This window comes from Alexandromys fortis, unplaced genomic scaffold, assembly GCF_014885135.2.
Source record: "Alexandromys fortis isolate MF-2015 unplaced genomic scaffold, M_Fortis_MF-2015_v1.1 scaffold_1, whole genome shotgun sequence".
NCBI lineage: Eukaryota > Metazoa > Chordata > Mammalia > Rodentia > Cricetidae > Alexandromys > Alexandromys fortis.
The window spans coordinates 37,626,809-37,644,622 of record NW_026067927.1 but is presented as its reverse complement, the minus strand read 5'-3'; the positions used below and the strand labels follow the sequence as shown (position 1 = coordinate 37,644,622).

General features: G+C 42.8%; 1 protein-coding gene across 1 annotated transcript in view; it reads left to right on the top strand.

The window, feature by feature from the left end:
- Positions 1 to 17,814, top strand: part of Kif27 (kinesin family member 27) — a 75,160-nt gene that overhangs the window by 23,904 nt on the left and 33,442 nt on the right. Inside the window, exons 6-9 of the mRNA XM_050144509.1 lie at positions 4,881 to 5,087; positions 7,985 to 8,154; positions 8,969 to 9,072; positions 13,547 to 13,711. Coding sequence (XP_050000466.1) covers positions 4,881 to 5,087; positions 7,985 to 8,154; positions 8,969 to 9,072; positions 13,547 to 13,711 — 646 coding nt within the window. The remainder of the gene's footprint in view (positions 1 to 4,880; positions 5,088 to 7,984; positions 8,155 to 8,968; positions 9,073 to 13,546; positions 13,712 to 17,814) is intronic.

The window sequence follows — 17,814 nt, the reverse complement described above, 5'->3', positions numbered from 1 at the left end:
CCGCCCGCCGCAAGGCACAGGCCGCGGCTAAGGAAGGGAGGGCTCGTGCCAAGCCGAACTCGAGCAGGGAAAGGAGAGGTCCTAAAAGCCAAACGTTCGGGCGCCAGATGAAGGCGTAAGTCACAAACAAGGCCACACCAGTTTGGAGTTATGATTAATAGGGTGTTATTTATTTAAAGGTGAAACTTACAGATCACCGTCCCAGACAACAGCCATCTGCACAACCAGGAAGGGAGTCTAGTCTCCGGCGGAGCAGGAAGTGAAGAGAGCGAGCAGAGGAAATAGCAGCTTTTTTAAAGGGAGAGAGACCACGCCCCAATGGGCTGGTATCACAGCAGCTATTGGTTGGAGGGGCGGAAGGACCTCCCGCAACAACTATGCTCTGTTTTATAACTGAAACCAGGCGTGACACTTAATCATGTATGTGTTCTTTTTGCTCAGAATCTTTGGCTCTCTAGGTCTTTTGTGATTCCATAAGAATTTTAGGACTGTTTTCTGGTTCTGTGAAGAAGTAAGATGGACATTTTCCCAATGTTAACTATTCCAACCCTTGCCCTGAGAAGTTTTGCCATCTTTTAATGTCTTCCTCAGTTATTTCTTTGGATTTTAAAGTTTTCCCTATAGATGTCATTCACCTCTGGTCTAGGCTCATTCTGAGGTATTTTGTGGAAATAGCGAGATCCACAAGAGCCCTGAAGAAAAGAGAACAAGGTTTTATTTATTTGGGGAAAAAACGCACAATAAGAGTAGAGAGCCTCAGTCCTCTGTGGGCCCTGGAAGTTGTAAACAGAACTCTGACCACCACTCAAGGGAGAGTGAGCATGCTTTTTCTGCGCTTATAGTACCTCAGACCACGCCCTAATGGGCTGATACCCAAAAGGCTATTGGCTGAGTGAATTCCCACAACAGTATTTTACTATGGTTTCAGGCTGTTGTGAGCAGGAGTGTTTCTTAGTGTACCTGTCATAGGTGGACTGGAGAGCTAGTGGTTTTTCCTGCTGATTGTGTCACTTTGCCGAGTGTCAGCGCTGAGATTTTCTGCTAGAGTCCTTAGACTCATGGAGATCACCTGCCTGCGAGGACACTTAGACTTCTTTGTTTTCCATTATTGTTGTCTTTTGAGACAGGGTCTCATTTTGTAGCCCTGGCAAGCTTGGACCTGGATTTGTAGGACACACTAGCCTCACACTCACAGAGATCTGCCTCCTGAGTCTCGGCTCCTTACGTTTGTGTTTCTTGTCTCAGTATTCTAACTAAGACTTTAAATAACACTGTAGTGGCATTTCACTTGTATTTTAATAAATAAAGCTTGCCTGAAGATCAGAGAGTAAAACAGCTCCACTGGTCAGCCATACAGGCTAGGCAGTGGTGGTGCGTGCCTTTAATCCCAGTAGCCACACTAGTTGGCCTTAGAGGGCAGGCACTGGTGGTTGCACACCTTTAATCCTAGCACTGGAGAGGAATATAAAATGGGAAGAGACCTCAACTCAGTTTCCATCTGAGGATTCCTGGAGGCAGCATTGTCATTTCGGACTGAGGTAGAGGTTAAGAGCCTCGGCTGGCTGCTTTGCTTTTCTGATCTTCAGGTTGAGCCCCAATATCTATCTCCGGATTTTTATTATTCATGCTACATAGCATGTTGAATAACAGTGGGAAAAGTATACCTGCTCATCTTGTTCTAGTTTTTAGTTGGAGTGCTTGAATTTGTCTCCATTTACCATGGTGTTTGCTGTGAGTTTGTCACATACTGCCTTTATTATACAGAGATATGATCCCCTCACCCCTAGTCTGTCTAGAGTTTTTTATCATGAAAGGATCTATTGGGATGATCATGTGGTTTCTGACCTTGAGGCTGTTTATAGTACGCATTTTTTATAGTTTTTTTTTTTTTTTTAGTTTTATTGCTCTAACCTGTGTTGAACTATCTCTGCACTGCTAGAATGAAGCCAGTGTGATCATGTGGACGTTCCTTTTCTGTGCTCTTGAGTTGTTTGTGAACATTTTCTTGTGTGTTTTTGTCTGTGTTTGTGGTAGTTTGAAAGAAAATGCCCCAAAGGGCGTGGCACTGTTAGGAGGTGTGGCTTTGCTAGGGTTGGCATGGTCTTGTTGGAGGAAGTGTGTCACTATGGGGGGTGGGCTTTGAGATCTCATATATGCTCAAGCCACACCCAGGATCTGGGACCACTTCTTGTTGCCTGCAGAAGATGTAGAACTCTCTGCTACCTCTCCAACACCAAGTCTGCCTGAAGTCTGCCGCGTCCTGCCCTGACGATAATGGATCTGAACTGTAAGCTGCCCAATTGGATGTTCCCTTTATAAGAATTGCGGTGGTCATGGTCTTTTCACAGCAGTAGAAACACTAATTAAGACAATAGTCATCAAGGAAATTACAATTTTCATTTCATAAAAGACTCATTTTTATTTAAGTATGTGGGGGTTATCTGCCTGCCTCTGTGAATTAAAGTCATGGGCTGCTCTGCCTGCCAAGAATAACAGCTTTTCATCTGTTTTTCTTCCATTTATTTATATTTTGCTTAATCTTTTCCCAATAATTGACTTTGTATAAGTATTAGACATATTTTGTTAGTTTTATTCTTGTTTTGTTTAGATGGCTTTTGTTCTTGAGACAGGACCTACTTTACTATGTAGCCCTGGCTGCTCTACAATGTACTGTGTAGACCAGGCTACTTTGGAACTCAGAGGTCTACCTGCCTCTGCCATCTGAGTACTGGCGTTACAGATGTGACCCACCACACCTTGCTAGATTTATTAAGTACTTTTTAAAAATGTAGCTTACAAAAATTTTATCTTCCCGATTATTTATTGGTCTGTGGCACTGTGTTGATTTTCATATATTCATATATACCCAGCAATGTGATCCAGGGCCTCATGAATGCTAGGCCAGCACTCTGTACATTTATGTACAAATCCCCAGCTTCCTCTATGCCTCTCTCCCTCCCCTCTTCTGTGTGTATTTGCTTGTGTGTGTTTGTGTTACTGGGAACTGGCTGAACCTAAACCCTCATAGGTGCTAGATAAACATTCTACTACTGAGCTATATTCATCAATCTTCTTTTTACTTTTTATTTCATTAAATTATGTATTTTCTGTGCAGAGGTCTCTTGTCTGCATGTATGTCTGCATACCAGAAGAGGTCATCAGACCCCAGGAGAATACAGTTATATAGACAGTTGTTATCTGCCATTTGGGCACTGGGGATGGAACATGGGTCCTCTGAAGAACAGCCACTGCTCTCAACCGCTAAGCCATCTCTCTAGCCCCTTACTTTTCATTTTGAGCTGTGACTTTTTTCTATCACCGAATGTTGATCTTGAGCACTTAGAACCTGTCCTCCTGTCTCACCTCCTATACCACCAAATCCAGCCGTCTCTGGTCCTTCCATTGTTTTTGAGACAGAATCTCACTCTGTAGCTATGGCTAACCTGAAACTTGCTGTGTAGACAGGCTGGCCTCTAACTCACAGGGATCTTCCTGCCTTTGCTTCTTAAGTGTTGGAATCAAAAGTATGAGCCACCACTCCCAGCCTTAATATTGAGAAGTTCAATGATCCTACAAGGTAATTTTAAAATACGATTGTATCTTATTATTCTATATCAACATAATAAAATCTTAGTCATTTTCTCCCTATTTAAACTTCATAGTATATGTGAAGTTAAGATGAATGACATTTTTTTGTGTGTGTGTGTCTGTTTTGCTTTTTGAGACCAGATCACACAGTGTGAGGCTGGCTTTGAACTTGTGATCCTGGTGCTTCCTTTTTTTCAGACCACAGGCTCCACCACACCTAGCAGGCCGTTGCTTCGGTTGTTGGAGACTGGGTCTCACACTCATTACATAGTCCAGGATGACTCTGAACTTGTGCTTCCACCTCCCATGTGTTGGGGTTATAGGTGTGAGCTATGGCACTAGGAGTGAATCCAGGCTTTGTAGGTTCTGGGAAAGTTCTGTCACTGAGCCGCCTCTCCAGCCTTGTCTGATAAGTTGTTGTTTACGTTTTTTGTTGTTGTTTTTGCTTTTAGGATAGGGTCTCATGCAGCCATGGCTGACCTGAAATGTCTCTGTAGATCAGGCTGTCCTCAGATTCACAGATAGTCAGCTGCCTCTACCTGCCGAGCTCTGGGTCTAAAGGCAGGTGGCACCACGGTGCACTTTCTGTGCTTGGGAGACAAGTATTGAAGTTAGAACTTTCTGCACTGACCATGCTCCAAACCCAGACTGTCCTCAGACCAGACACACATCCTGTCCATTCTGCCTTGGAGTTCCAAATCCTCTCTCGCCCAGGACTGTCGGGTCACTGTCTCCTGTCTCTAGGTGTTGGACTTCCTTTTTCAGATAAAGTTTCACTTTGCTCAATCCACCATTTTCTGTCTCCTTTGCTGTAATGTCCTGTGCTTAAACAACAACAACAACAACAACAAAAAAAACCTTTTGCTTCTTGGCTTTGTCTGGTACATCTTGTATTTCAGCCAGAAAGTTCAGACTTTTATAAAAAATACCCAATTAAGTAGAACGCTTAGAATCACAGGGTCAAATTATCCATTCATAGTTAATGGAACATTATTATTCTGTAGTATTTTTGTTTTCGCCTATTTCTGCGTAGTATTCAGTAATTTCTGTGGGTGGGGATACAGCTCAATGTTAGGGTCCTTGCCTGGTGTGTACAAGGCCCTGGGTTTGAGCCAGCACTGAAGAAGAAAAGATCCTTGGCTCTTAGGACAGTACTAGTTACTGATGGGCCCCAGAGGGATGTGGTGAGGTGCCAGTTAGGCAGTTGTGGCTTGGGCCAGTGTAACTTAGCTCTTATTCATGATTACACATATACTGAAGTTCTCTGCTTCTCAATGATCTCTTCTCCAAAGAAAGAAAAGATAATAGAACAGCAACTTCTTCTGGATCAGCTGGGTGAAGAACTAGCAAAGTTTAACTTGTCAATGACGTCTTCAGTTAAGGAAAATTGTGGCGATGGACCTGATGCCAGGATCTCTGACAAGAGACCTCACACCGTCCCCTTTGGTAATTACTGGGGACACCGTGTTTACAGCCCTTCACGGCAGGACTCCAAGCAGGTGAGTCACGTGTCAGCGTCAGTTCTGCTGAGATCTTCAGGTTATTTAGACTATCTGAGTGTTTGTAAAGTTTCAGGAGGATTTCTCTGCCTTTTGGTTTCATGGACGCTTCTCTATGTACTTTTCCTCTTAAGCACTGCTAAGACTAAAGATCAGTAAACAAGAGCACACCTGTGTAAGTTAGGGTGCGAGTGATGGCGGCAGCCGTACCTGCTACGCATTTACAGACGTGTTTTCAGACATTGCTAAGTTTGATAGTGTCACGATACTGCCCTGTAACCTCTCAGGGTGAAATGAGGGTACTTTCGGTGGTTTTGCTTGTTCATTTGTTTGCTTGCTTGTTTTATCTAATTTGTCTTTGTTTTTAACTTTTGTGTCATTCAACGTTACCAAGTTGACAGTCTGGATGGCATAAATGTCACGTGAAACTTAGTTTTAATGTTTGTTTGTAAAGATGTGGGTAGCAAATATATGTCTACATTGAATTGTCTTTTTAAATTTTTTATTTTATGTGTATGGGTTCTGCCTGCTATGCTTGCCTGGTGCTGCGTGGGCTGCAAGAGGGCATCAGATCCCCTGGGATCAGAGTTGTTGAGCTGGTTGTGAGCTGCTGTGTGGGTGCTGGGAGCCAAATCCGGGTCCTCCGCAAGAGCAGCCCAGTGCCCTTAACCACTGAGCAGTCTCTCCAGCCCCAGTGTGGCTTTATCGTGAATAAAGCATCCAAGAATTTACTGTGAAGAAGACGTAATTATTTGATTGAGTTTTTGTTTTTACTACTAATTTTATGGGTGGGAATAATTTGTTTGAGATCTGTGTAGTAAGTCAGTCAGTAGGATGAGAAATGGGTGAAGCTGTAGGATGTACATAGGGGATGGACTTTGTCAGGCAGGTGTAGGTGTAACTAAGCCCTTGGGATCTCATGCTCCTTAGAGTAAGTATGGGGACCTCAGTGGAGGGTACAGAGCTTATTAGAGTGTGGCCCCGATGGCACTGCTGCACTGTGTCCTCACCGTACACCCATGGATCTGCTCTGTCCCAGGCTTGGGTGACAGGGCCCAGCACAGCACTGCCCCACTGTATCCTCACTCTATGTCCACAGGGTCTCTGTTAGTCCCAGGCTTGGGTGCTTCAGGGTCAGTAAGACAAAGAAGATCCTTCCCTGTAGCTTTGCAGGTTCAGGCTCGGGTTTTGTATTTGAAGGCATTGCAATTACTAATTTCCATTTTGCTTTGGGAAGCTGCTGAGATTTTCTTTATGGTTGGGTTTGTGGCTAATTTCCATTGACTGTTATAAAAGGATGTCAGGTTTCTGCACCGCTGTGGCCACATAGCTAAGAAAAGCAGCTGGAGAGAGGAAAGCTTTCTTTAGGTTTCAGATTCCAGGGCTAAATCGTCGTTGATTGCTTGGCTTCCTGTTTCCAGGCCCGTTGTAAGCAGAATATCGTGGCCTTGGTAGCGTGCGATAGATAGGAAAGCATTATTGCCTCTGTGGTCTGAAACAGAACTGTAGGGAAGGGCCAGGTGCCTTCTCTCTTGTGCCTCAGTCCTCGAAAGTGAGAGGCCACTTAGAAAACTTTACTCTCTGCCCACCTCATTGTTGACAGCCCCCCAGGGGACCAACCACAGGAACACAAAAGTCAGATGCAAGAGGCCTGGCGTCAAGTACACACTTTGGGAAGGAGGCACATGAGGGCTCTACTGTTAGCTAATTGAATTTTTAAATTTTCATTTATTATTTGAAATTATCATACATGAATATAATAATATCCACCCTTCTCTCCCTCTTCAGCTCCCCACAAGACCCCTGTCACGTCTCCTTCCCAAGTCCCCACAGGACCCCCAGCACATCTCCTTCCCAACTGCATGTCCTCCTTTTATAATTATTTGCTTATTTAATCCGCTGAGTCCAGTTAGTGCCGCCCATATGTGCATGGACATGGAGTCATCCACTGGGTATGTGGAGCCTATCGGTGGCCACATTCCTCAGGAAAGTGACCCTCTCTTTCCCAGCATCTTCATCTGCCAGGAGCGCCTCGCTACCTGGTGTACACACGTCCTGTGTGCATTACAGTTATAATAGCTGTGCAGTGATTCACACTAACACACTGAATGTCTCCTTAGGACTTCATTGTTTACTTTCTTTTTGAGAAGTCACCCTGCTGTTTAGTTATTGAGAGGTAATGTACAAGGAAGCATTTGGAAACAGAATCTAGAACAAAGTATAAAAGCAGTTTCTACTCCACCATTGTTTTCAGGATCATTTTTGAGCACTTAAAATATGTTTACAGTAGAAATATATTATAATGTTGAATGTTCCTAGCTGGCCCATAGGGTTTGTTTGTTGTGTGATGTCCATTAACTGTGTCATTTGGAGCAGCACTGCAGTGGTTTCTCTCCTCTGCATATATCAAGGATCACAAACATGCTCTGGTTTCCAGGGTTGGAATGCTATCACAGCAGGGGGAGTTCATGGATATGAGGTTTGCCCTGGGCTGGAATTGGGGTGCAAGGAGCTGTGTTTCCCTGAGCAGTCCCCACACGTCCACAGGAGCTCTGAACTCTGGGACACTTGAGTTATGAACACTTTTGCTGGGGAGCATGAACTGTGCCAGACAGTGGGGTACCATCATGCTGCTCCAGCTTTGTTTTTGAATACTATTCTTCATAAAACCATCACTGAAAACAGGAGAGAAAGAGCTGTCTAGGGTCTGAAAGAAAGCAGAGTCTGTGACGCATAACAGTACTGTGGAATTTGTTTGGATGTTTGCACGGAGTGTATTTTCAGTGACTGGCCCCTCACCAGTTCTTACCTAGATCCCCTTAAAACACTGTGAGTCCTAGGATAAGAGTTGGCTTAAACAATCACGTCTCTTGTTGTTGGGTGGGGTCACTTGCCAGGTCTATTCCAATCCTCCTATATGCTCTCTGGATCAAGTGTTTGCCGGGTTCCGGACACGAAGCCAGATGCTCGTGGGCCACTTAGAAGACCAAGACGAAGTCATCCACTGCCAGTTTTCTGACAACAGTGATGGAGAGGAGTCAGAGGGCCCCGAGAAGCCTAGAGTGAGGTATGCTATGTAGAGACCCCATCAGCAGCCATTGCTGCAGCTGTTGGTGTTTGACTCACTGTGCTGTCTCCTCCATTTATAAAACAGTGGGGAGTCTCTGCTAAATCAACGGTCTAAGAAATAGTGTTTTAACAGGCCAGGTTTTATTTTTAAAAACGTATTTACTTTATTGTGTTATGTGTGTTAGTGTTTTGCCTCCATGTATGTCTGTGTACCACCTGCCTGGTGCCCGAGAAGGCCAGAAGAGGGCTTCAGATTCCCTTGGACTGGAATTACAGATGGGTGCTAGCAGCCGTGTGGGTGCTGGGATTCAAGCTGGGTCCTCCACAAAAGCAACAAGGGCTCTCAACCTTTGAACCACTAGACTTAGGCATCCAGAGACTTTTTTTTTAAAATGAAGCGATTTTTTAAAATATTTATCTATTATGTATACAATATTCTGTCTGTGTGTATGCCTGAAGGCCAAAAGAGGGCACCAGACCTCATTACAGATGGTTGTGAGCCACCATGTGGTAGCTGGGAATTGAACCCAGGACCTTTGGAAGAGCAAGCAATGCTCTTAACCACTGAGCCATCTCTCCAGCCCGAATTTTTTTTTTTAACTTTCTGTATTCTGCTACAATGGCTGCAAACATTGCATCCAAGATGGAGGTGATCTCTTTATTTGAAAGAATATTGGTAAAATCTGCTTGTTTCATACAATTACCTTTCTAAAACATTCTGTTACCTTTTGGAGGAACTAAGTTGAAACCCTAGGTTATGCTATCAAGGAAGTTGCCTTTAATTCTAATCTTTTAAAAATGTTCTTTTTTAGATCTAGAAGTCATTCATGGGTCAAAAAGCCAGGCTCTGCTTGCTCTCTTGTTGAGTTAAGTGAGAATCGGGATGAAACACAGAAGTCCTATCTGGGAAATGGAGGTAAGTGTCCTTCCCAGATTGCACAGGTGTGGTGGCGGATTTTAACACGGTCCTTTTAGAATTTCCATGTACTCTCAGGGCCGGCGAGCAGCAGAACTTCCTGTTAATTCCATATTCTCAGTCGTCCTTTGTCTTTTCAAGATATTTATTCCTTAATAATTTCTTAGGTTTGGTTTTTCGAGACAGGCTTTCTCTGTGTAACTCTGGCTGTCCTGGCACTCAGTCTGTAGACCAGGCTGGCCTCGAATTTAGAGGCCTCTGCTTCCGAGTACTGGGATTAAAGGTGTGTGCCACCACACCTGGCTTTCCTTAATTTTTTTTAAAACATGGGTGTACTGGTGCACCTGAAGTCTCAGCACTTAGTCCCCTGAGGCAGGAAGATTCAGAGTTTGAAGTAACCCTGGATTACTTAATGAGCCCTGTCTCAAAAACAAAAAAGGTTTCTACCCACCAGTTCTGGCTGGAGACACATAAACTCTTCAGAACAGAAGTTTAAGTCTGGACTTGCTCTGATCTGTGTTGTACTGCTGACTACTCTGAAGTCACTGTAGGCAGTCTGCTAGGAGTCTGTCCACTTGGCATCCTGCTAGTGATCCACCGTGAAGCCTAATTAGTGCTGCAGCAATGCTTTAGAAAAAAGTGATGGAATTTTATACATTTTAAAATCAATTATGCCCTGTGTGTGTATATATAAAAACAGTAATAATCAAAGAAAAAGAAACTGAATTTGAGAGGCAGTGACACAGGCATTGAAGGGGTTAAAGGAAGGAAGGGGAAGGGGGGAATATGTAATTATATTTTAATTAAATTTTTAAAAATGAGAAATTATGTAGCAAAAGTTCTAGGATTTAAAGCCACGTGTGTCTGTGTGCGGGCATGCACACATAAGCACAAATGCCTGTAGAGGTCAGAGTGTCGGATCCTCTGCAGCTGAAGTTACAGTGTGAGCTACCCAGTGCGGATGCCGGGAACCGAACCCAGGTCCTCTGCAGGAGCAGCATGTGCTCTTGACTTCTGAGCCATTCTCCAGCTAAGCTAAGATATTTTAACTTACCTCTTTATGAACTATTAAGTGGGTTAATACACAAAAGTAAGATTATAGAGAATTTAACATGAAAAATGTCAAATTATGAAATGACATCTTTTAAAGAGCCTATGCTTATAATTCCTACCAAGATTAGATATGAATAAAACTAAGAAATAATAAAGATAAGATATAGGCTAGTCAAGTACCCATCCTTGAGTCATTTATTACTTTCAGTCTGCAGCCACAAAAGAAACTTGGGTAGAATGTACATGAGTGTATGCCTAGTTCCTTTCTTGAAAGGCTGTTTATGAATATGAAGTGACCTGAACAAAAACAGCTTTGTGTTCTGCTCAGGACACTGACTTATTGTACTGGAGTACACTCTTGAAGAGCAGTGTAGGTGTAATTTTCTGTCCCTTCTGCCAGCTCCCAAGTCATGACATGGAGGCTTATTATTGATTATGAAAGCTGAGCCAGGAGTTTAGGCTTGTTTGTAACTAGCTCTTATAACTTAAATGAACCCATTTCTATTCATTTACTTTCTGCCTCGTGGCTTTCTCACCTTTACCCTGTCCTGCTCATGCTGCTTTCCTGCTTCCTCCGTCTCTGGCTGGAGACTCTCTGCGTCTCTTCCCTTCTTCTTCCAGGGTCCTCTGTGCCCTGAAAGTCCTGCCTAGCTCTTGAGCAGTCAGCTTTTTATTAAACCAATCTGAGTGACAAATCTTCACAGTATATAAAAATTCAGCACCATTTTCCCCTATTGTCTAGATAAAAAAAGAAAGGTTTTACCTCTAACATAATAAAACTGTAAACAATAAGAACAATTATAAGGTAAGAATTACATTTATAAGGTCCATTGTATTTGGAATATTTGGAGAAAATACTCCATTATTTATTGTATCTTGATGAGTCTAAAGCAGCTCTGTACATAATTAACATTTTATCATAACTAAGGAAAACTGCAACTATAAGTACCAAGTTTTCAACTCTTTACAGAAACCCAAGAAATGGAAATTTTTTCAACAAAAAAATAAATTAAAAAATTTTTAAAAAAGAATACAAGCTGGGCGGTGGTGGCGCACGCCTTTAATCCCAGCACTGGGAGGCAGAGGCAGGTGGATCTCTGTGAGTTCGAGACCAGCCTGGTCTACAGAGCTAGTTCCAGGACAGGCTCCAAAGCCACAGAGAAACCCTGTCTCGAAAAACAAAAACAAAAACAAAAAAAGAATACAAAAAAAAAAAAAAAAAGAAAGAGGCCAGGTGGTGGTGGCACACATCTTTAATTCCAGCATTCAAGGAGGCAGAGGCGGGTGAATCTCTACGCAGTTGAGGCTAGCCTGGTCTACAGAGTGAATTCTAGGACAACCTGAGATACATAGAGAAACTCTGTCTCAAAATAAACAAACAAACAAACCCAAGGATAAAATATTACTTGAGTAAACAGGAAGTACAGCAGCAAGCGACTTCCAAAACTTAAACAAATGGCAGAAACAGATGGCTGCCTGGATAGACACCCAAGGTTCCTCTGTAATGTTGTAGTAAGCATCTTTGGCCTACAGACCTAGAATATCTGACAAACTTCTCTGTGGAGCAGAAATTTTTTTTTTTTTTTTTTTGGTTCTCTGTGGCTTTGGAGCCTGTCCTGGAACTAGCTCTGTAGACCAGGCTGGTCTCGAACTCACAGAGATCCTCCTGCCTCTGCCTCCCTAGTGCTGGGATTAAAGGCGTGCGCCACCATCGCCCGGCTGGAGCAGAAATTTTTAAAGGAGTGTCCTACTTTGTCTTGGCAAAGTTTGACAGTCACTTTTCTTTGTGTTCTACTGGTCCAGTTTGGAGAGTATACTGTCAGCAGTTGAGGCAAGAGCACTTTTTTTTTGCCTAAATGTCTAGCTTTTACCATAAAAAAGCAAACTCCATATGGAGGTTCTTCGATGCCCATCACCCTTTTTTGAAGTAGATTGATGCCACCAGGAACAGACAGGTCTCATTGTCATATTCTGTAGCTCTTTGAAGTATTTGAAGGTCACCTATCTAAAATATATATCTGTATGACCTTGAAGACATACCTAACATGGCTATAAGTTTGATAGTTATAGAAGACTATTAACCTGTATTTATTACCCTAAGTAGCTTTTAAAGACTAAAACTTTACATAACCTTTTAAAATTACCTGCATAGGTAAAATACCTTAAACAAGAGTAGAAACATATATGCAGTATAACAAATTAACCTTAAATTTGTATCAATATACAAAAGTCCATACTAGTGTAAAATAATTGAGACTAGTGGCTGTTGAAAAGTAGACTCAACAGTCTACCCTTCAATCTCATCATTTTATACTATATCCCCTTTTGTTCCTTCAGAAAGAGATCTTGAATCTAACTCCTTTGTCTGTTTTTCCTGACTATGACCAATAACAACTTATACCAACCCCCTTAGATGATGTTGAACATCTGTAACTCATTGAATGACCAAAAGTTATCAGCTGTTCAGCTTTTTATTAAACCAATCCAAGTGACAAATCTTCACAGTGTACAAAAAGATTATTCCACAACAGAGTAAGCTAAAGACTACATTCAAAATAGAGGTTCATAGGAAAACTCTTCACTTGGAGATCTCATCTCTGACTCAAGTGACTTTAGTTAAAGGGAATAAAAACTATTCTTTCAACCTTATGGAACATGATAAAAAATATATGCATATATGTATATATATATATATATGTGTGTGTGTGTGTATGTGTGTATAAGGGTATATATTTTAAATTAAAAACTTCCTGTAAGACAGAAGCTTAGATCTCAATTGCTGTACATTGTTCCTGTCTTCATCTTCATTCTCTTCTTTTTTTTTTTTTTTTTTTTTTTTTTNGGTTTTGGAACCTGTCCTGGAACTAGCTCTTGTAGACCAGGCTGATCTCGAACTCACAGAGATCCGCCTGCCTCTGCCTCCTGAGTGCTGGGATTAAAGGCGTGCGCCACCACCGCCCCGCCTTCATTCTCTTCTTGTTTGCCCTTCTGCCACGTCTTTGAGATTATAGAGAATATGAAAATAGCCCCCCAAGCTTATTTGACCACTTTGTCTCCAGTTTGTGGAACTCTCTGGGAAGGATTAGGAGTTATGACCCTGATGGAGGAGATGTGTTACTGGGGACAGGTTTTGAGGTTTCAAAAGACTCACATCATTCTCAGTGTGCTCTCTCTGCTTTATCATTGTGGGTCAGAATGTGAGCTCTCGGCTGTTCCTGCCATCATGTCTTTGCTCTGCCATCATGAACTCTAACCCCTGAAATTGTAAGCCAAATAAATGCTATCTTATATAATTTGTCTTGGTCATGATGTTTAATAGAAAAGTAACTAAGACACTCTAAATTGCTTTTGTTCTGTTTTTGTTTTAAAATTCTACTTCAGTTAAAATATTTTAAACACAGGGATTTTTTTTGTGTCTTAGATTTTAAAGATTTGAAGATGGAATGTCTACAGGACAGTCAAGAGTTAAATATGCAAAAATTAAGGACTTCAGAACTCATCCTTAATAAAGCGAAACAAAAAATGAGAGAACTTACAATTAACATCAGAATGAAAGAAGATCTGATCAAAGAGTTAATAAAAACAGGTAATGGTGTCTTGTGCTTGTGTGAGAAAGAAAAGTACTTGAGATTGCCTTGATGTGGTGGCATGAAGCTCACAACCGCCCTCTGTACTTGGGTGTGTCTCGCCTGCATGTGCACAAGTCTGTGGGGCCAGGACTTGCCTTGGAATTGCTCTCAATAGTGGTAGCTCTGTGTAGATGAATTATGACATTTAGTATGTGGATCTAAAAGGAATATATTTATCTCACCTTTCTTTTCTTCCTGTAGAGCATAGGATTAAACCCAGGACCTAGCTGGACCTCACCTCTATAATCCTAGCACTTTAGAGGATGTGGAGGATGATTTCTGTGAGTTCAAGGACAATGTAGACCAGCTAGTGAATTCCAGGCCAGTCTGGGCTACAGAGTGACATCACTCTGAACTACAACAACAGTAATAACAAAACCAAAGCAAAATCAGCTTAGGTGTTTGCATGTGCTGTTCAGTAAGTTGTGCCCTAACAATAATTTCCTTCCTTCCTTCTTTCCTCCCTCCCTCCCTCCTTCCCTTTCTTCCTTCCTTTCTTTTTGGTTTTTCAAGACAGGGTTTCTTTGTGTTGTTTGGAGACTGTCCTGGAACTCACTCTGTAGACCAGATTGGCCTTGAGCTCACAGAAATCTGCTTGCTTCTGCCTCCGGAGTGTTGGGTATAAAGGCATGTACCATCACTGCCCAGTTATTTTTTTTTTCAATAATGATTTTTAACTATTAGTCACCATTGACTTAAATAGTTCACTTTTAATTTTTTTTCTGTATTGGAGATTGAAACTAGGACTTTGAGCACACCACACAAGTACTCTACCAGTGGGCTATATCCCCAGCCTTATAGTTTATAATTAACATTAAATATTGTACTTTGGATATTTTGTAATTTTATTTCTTTCAAAATGTAAAGATTTGGTCTTAAGAGTTATTTTCTTTGATGAGCCAAGCTTTTATCTCTTGTCCTGTGTCTGACTTTCGTTAGGTTGGGGTGGACACACATCGTAAGGCAGGTTAGGTTTGCCTTAAGGGCAACTCGGGCTCTTTGGTCTTTTTCTTCTCAGTAGTCTAAATGGTCAAACCTGACAACTTTGAACTTCAGTAAAGAATTGAAGGTGAAAGAGACACCATCATTTATTTCTAATTCCTATGCAAAATGACTCTGGTCTCATTTAACGGAACTGAAGAAAATGTTTCCTTGTGTGGGAGTGGGGTGAAGAGCTGTGTGTGCCTGCAGTGGCCAGGACAACCATGGGTGTTCTGCAGTGGCCGGAGGACACCGTGGGTGTTCTGCAGTGGCCAGAGGACAGCCGTGGGTGTTCTTCAGTGCCCAGAGGACAACCATGGGTGTTCTTCAGTGGCCAGAGGACAGCCGTGGGTGTTCTGCAGTGGCCAGAGGACACCGTGGGTGTTCTTCAGTGGCCAGAGGACAGCCGTGGGTGTTCTTCAGTGGCCAGAGGACAGCCGTGGGTGTTCTTCAGTGCCCAGAGGACAGCCGTGGGTGTTCTTCAGTGCCCAGAGGACAGCCGTGGGTGTTCTTCTGGCACTGTCCGCCTAGTTTTTGAGAGTCTCTTTCTGGCTAAAATACACCAAGTAGGCTAGGCTAGCACAAGCATGTGCCTCTGCACCTACTCTCATTACCTGGGTGCTGGCGATTGACGTCCTCCTGGCAAAGCCAACACTTTTATCAACCACATAAATTATGCTGAGTCTCAAATCTGTTCCAGCAAGAACATGGCTTCCCCGTTTCCATGTTCTTCATTACAAGCTGTTGTCTAGCTATGGGTCCTTCCTTCTGCTTTCCAAAGTCTGCTTCGTCCCTCATTCTTAGTGACATTCATGCACCATGTCACCCTCACTCCGGCGAGTACAGACATTTCATTAAGTTTGGCTGTGTTCCCTCAGATACCCCGTTAGGAGTGTCGGGAGCTGATCTAGGTTTGGGTTTCAGGATAGTGCTTCTGCAAGTAGAGACAGTTATTACCTCCTGGAATAAATGAGCTTTAGGAGTGGGGTCTCACCCTGGAGCTCACTGAGCACATATGCTTTTGTAGCTGTGTATGTCTGTGAGTGCTTTAACAGAGAAGGCTTCCAAGCTTTTATATAGGTGATCTTTTCCCTCATAGACAAAGATGGTGTGGGGTTTCCCTAACTTTAGTATTCTCAGTGAAGACTTCTCCCAAGCAACACCCATGCCAGTCATTAGTAAAGACAGGGACATGGATACTGTATCTCATGTATTCCAGTATGCTTTTTATGCCTTAGTGTCTTATGAAATCAGTGTGTATCTCTTCATTTTGAACAAGGTCTCGTTATGTAGACCCATAGAGATCTGCCTGTCTCTGCCGTCCTAGTTATTTTAGTGATTGTCTGTTGCTGTGAAGAGACACCATGACTAAGGCAGCTCAGAAGAAAGTGTTTAGTGGGGGCTTATAGTTTCAGACGGTGAGTTCATGACTATTGTGGTGGGGAGCGTAGTAGCAGTTGGCATACATGGTGCTGAAGTAGTAGCAGCTGAGAGTTCTCATCCCAGTTTACAAGCTCTCTGCAAACTGAGAATAATGAGGCTTAGGAAACCTCAAAGCCTACCCCCAGTGACACACCTCCTTCAATAAGTCCTTCCCAAACAGTTTCACCAACTGCAAACCAAACATTCAAATACATGAGTCTATGGCTGCATCCATTCAAACCTCCCCAGTGGATGCCTCACACCTCCACAGCGGTGCAGGGGGTAGAGGTGTGTATCTCATACCACCACAGCGGTGCAGGGGGTAGAGGTGTGTACGTCACACCTCCACAGCGGTGCAGGGGGTAGAGGTGTGTATCTCACACCACTACAGCAATGTGTGTGTGTGGGGGGGGTAAAGGTGTGTACTTGGTCAGTGTGTCATAAATCCATAGCAGCTCAGCATCTTTTTATGAAAAAATTAGCCCTATGACTTTTTTGATTAGTGGTTTATAAAACACTTTTTAAATAATGAATTGACAGCTATCTAAGGTTTGCTCAAGTCTGCAGTAGTCATGTGTGGTTTCTGCCGGCCTGCTAGTTGTATGTATTATTGCTATGTGCTCATAGGATTTTAGAGTGAGAGAGAAGCTGTTTCACTGCTCATTTGGGTTAAGAACTCCAGTTTATTCAACAGATACAAGCTGTGGAGTATGTTGCATTGTTTCTGCTAATTTAAGCAGCAGCTGGGATTTTTTCCCCTTCCAGGCAGGGTTTCTCTATTTAAAGCCTTGGCTGTCCTGGAGCTTGCTTTGTAGACAAGGGTGTCCTCAAACTCACAGAGACCCCCCTGCCTCTGCCTCTGCCTTCTGAGTTCTGGGAGCTGGCAGGAAAGGCGTGCGTCACCATACCCAGCACAACACCTGGGATTTACTGAGAACAACAGAGGAATTCACGGAGCTGGAAAGAGCCAAAACACAGTTCAGGCTCAGAAAGTGATCAATTGCAGGGATTGAGTTTATTCCCGGAACCCACACTGTAGAAAGAAGAGCCGACTCCTGAAGGTTAGCCTCAGGCCCCTCCACTTGCAGCGCTGGACACACACACATGCAAAATACATAATTATATGTAAATAAAAATTTAAAATATTTAATTACTGTAATGAAATGAAAAATAGCTCTGTATTAAAGGATACTTTTAAAAATTAAATTACCTGTTGTGTGTCTGTACGTACATGCCACAGCATCGATACAGAGTCTGTTCTTCTGTCGTGGGTTCCCAGGATTGAACTCAGTTTGTCAGGCCTGGCAGCAAGCGTCTTTACCTACTGAGCCATCTTGCTTGCCGTAGATTAAAGGTTTCCTAATAGATATAACAGTCAGCTGTATTGTGAACCTTATGTAGATCCTGATTAAAGTAAACCAATTAAAAAGACGTAGTAAAGCTGGAAGTGCGGGTCTGAAGCAGCGGGCACTCGTGCTGTGCTGGGATAGACTTTGTGGTTTTGTCTGCACTTGACACAGGTAGTTTTCAGGGAATATAAATGGAATGATGTAATATCTGGAATCCAGGTGTGGTGGCGCACACCTTTAATCCTGGCACTCAAGACAGGTTGGTCTTTGTGAGTTTGAGACCAACCAGGACTATATAGCAAGATCTA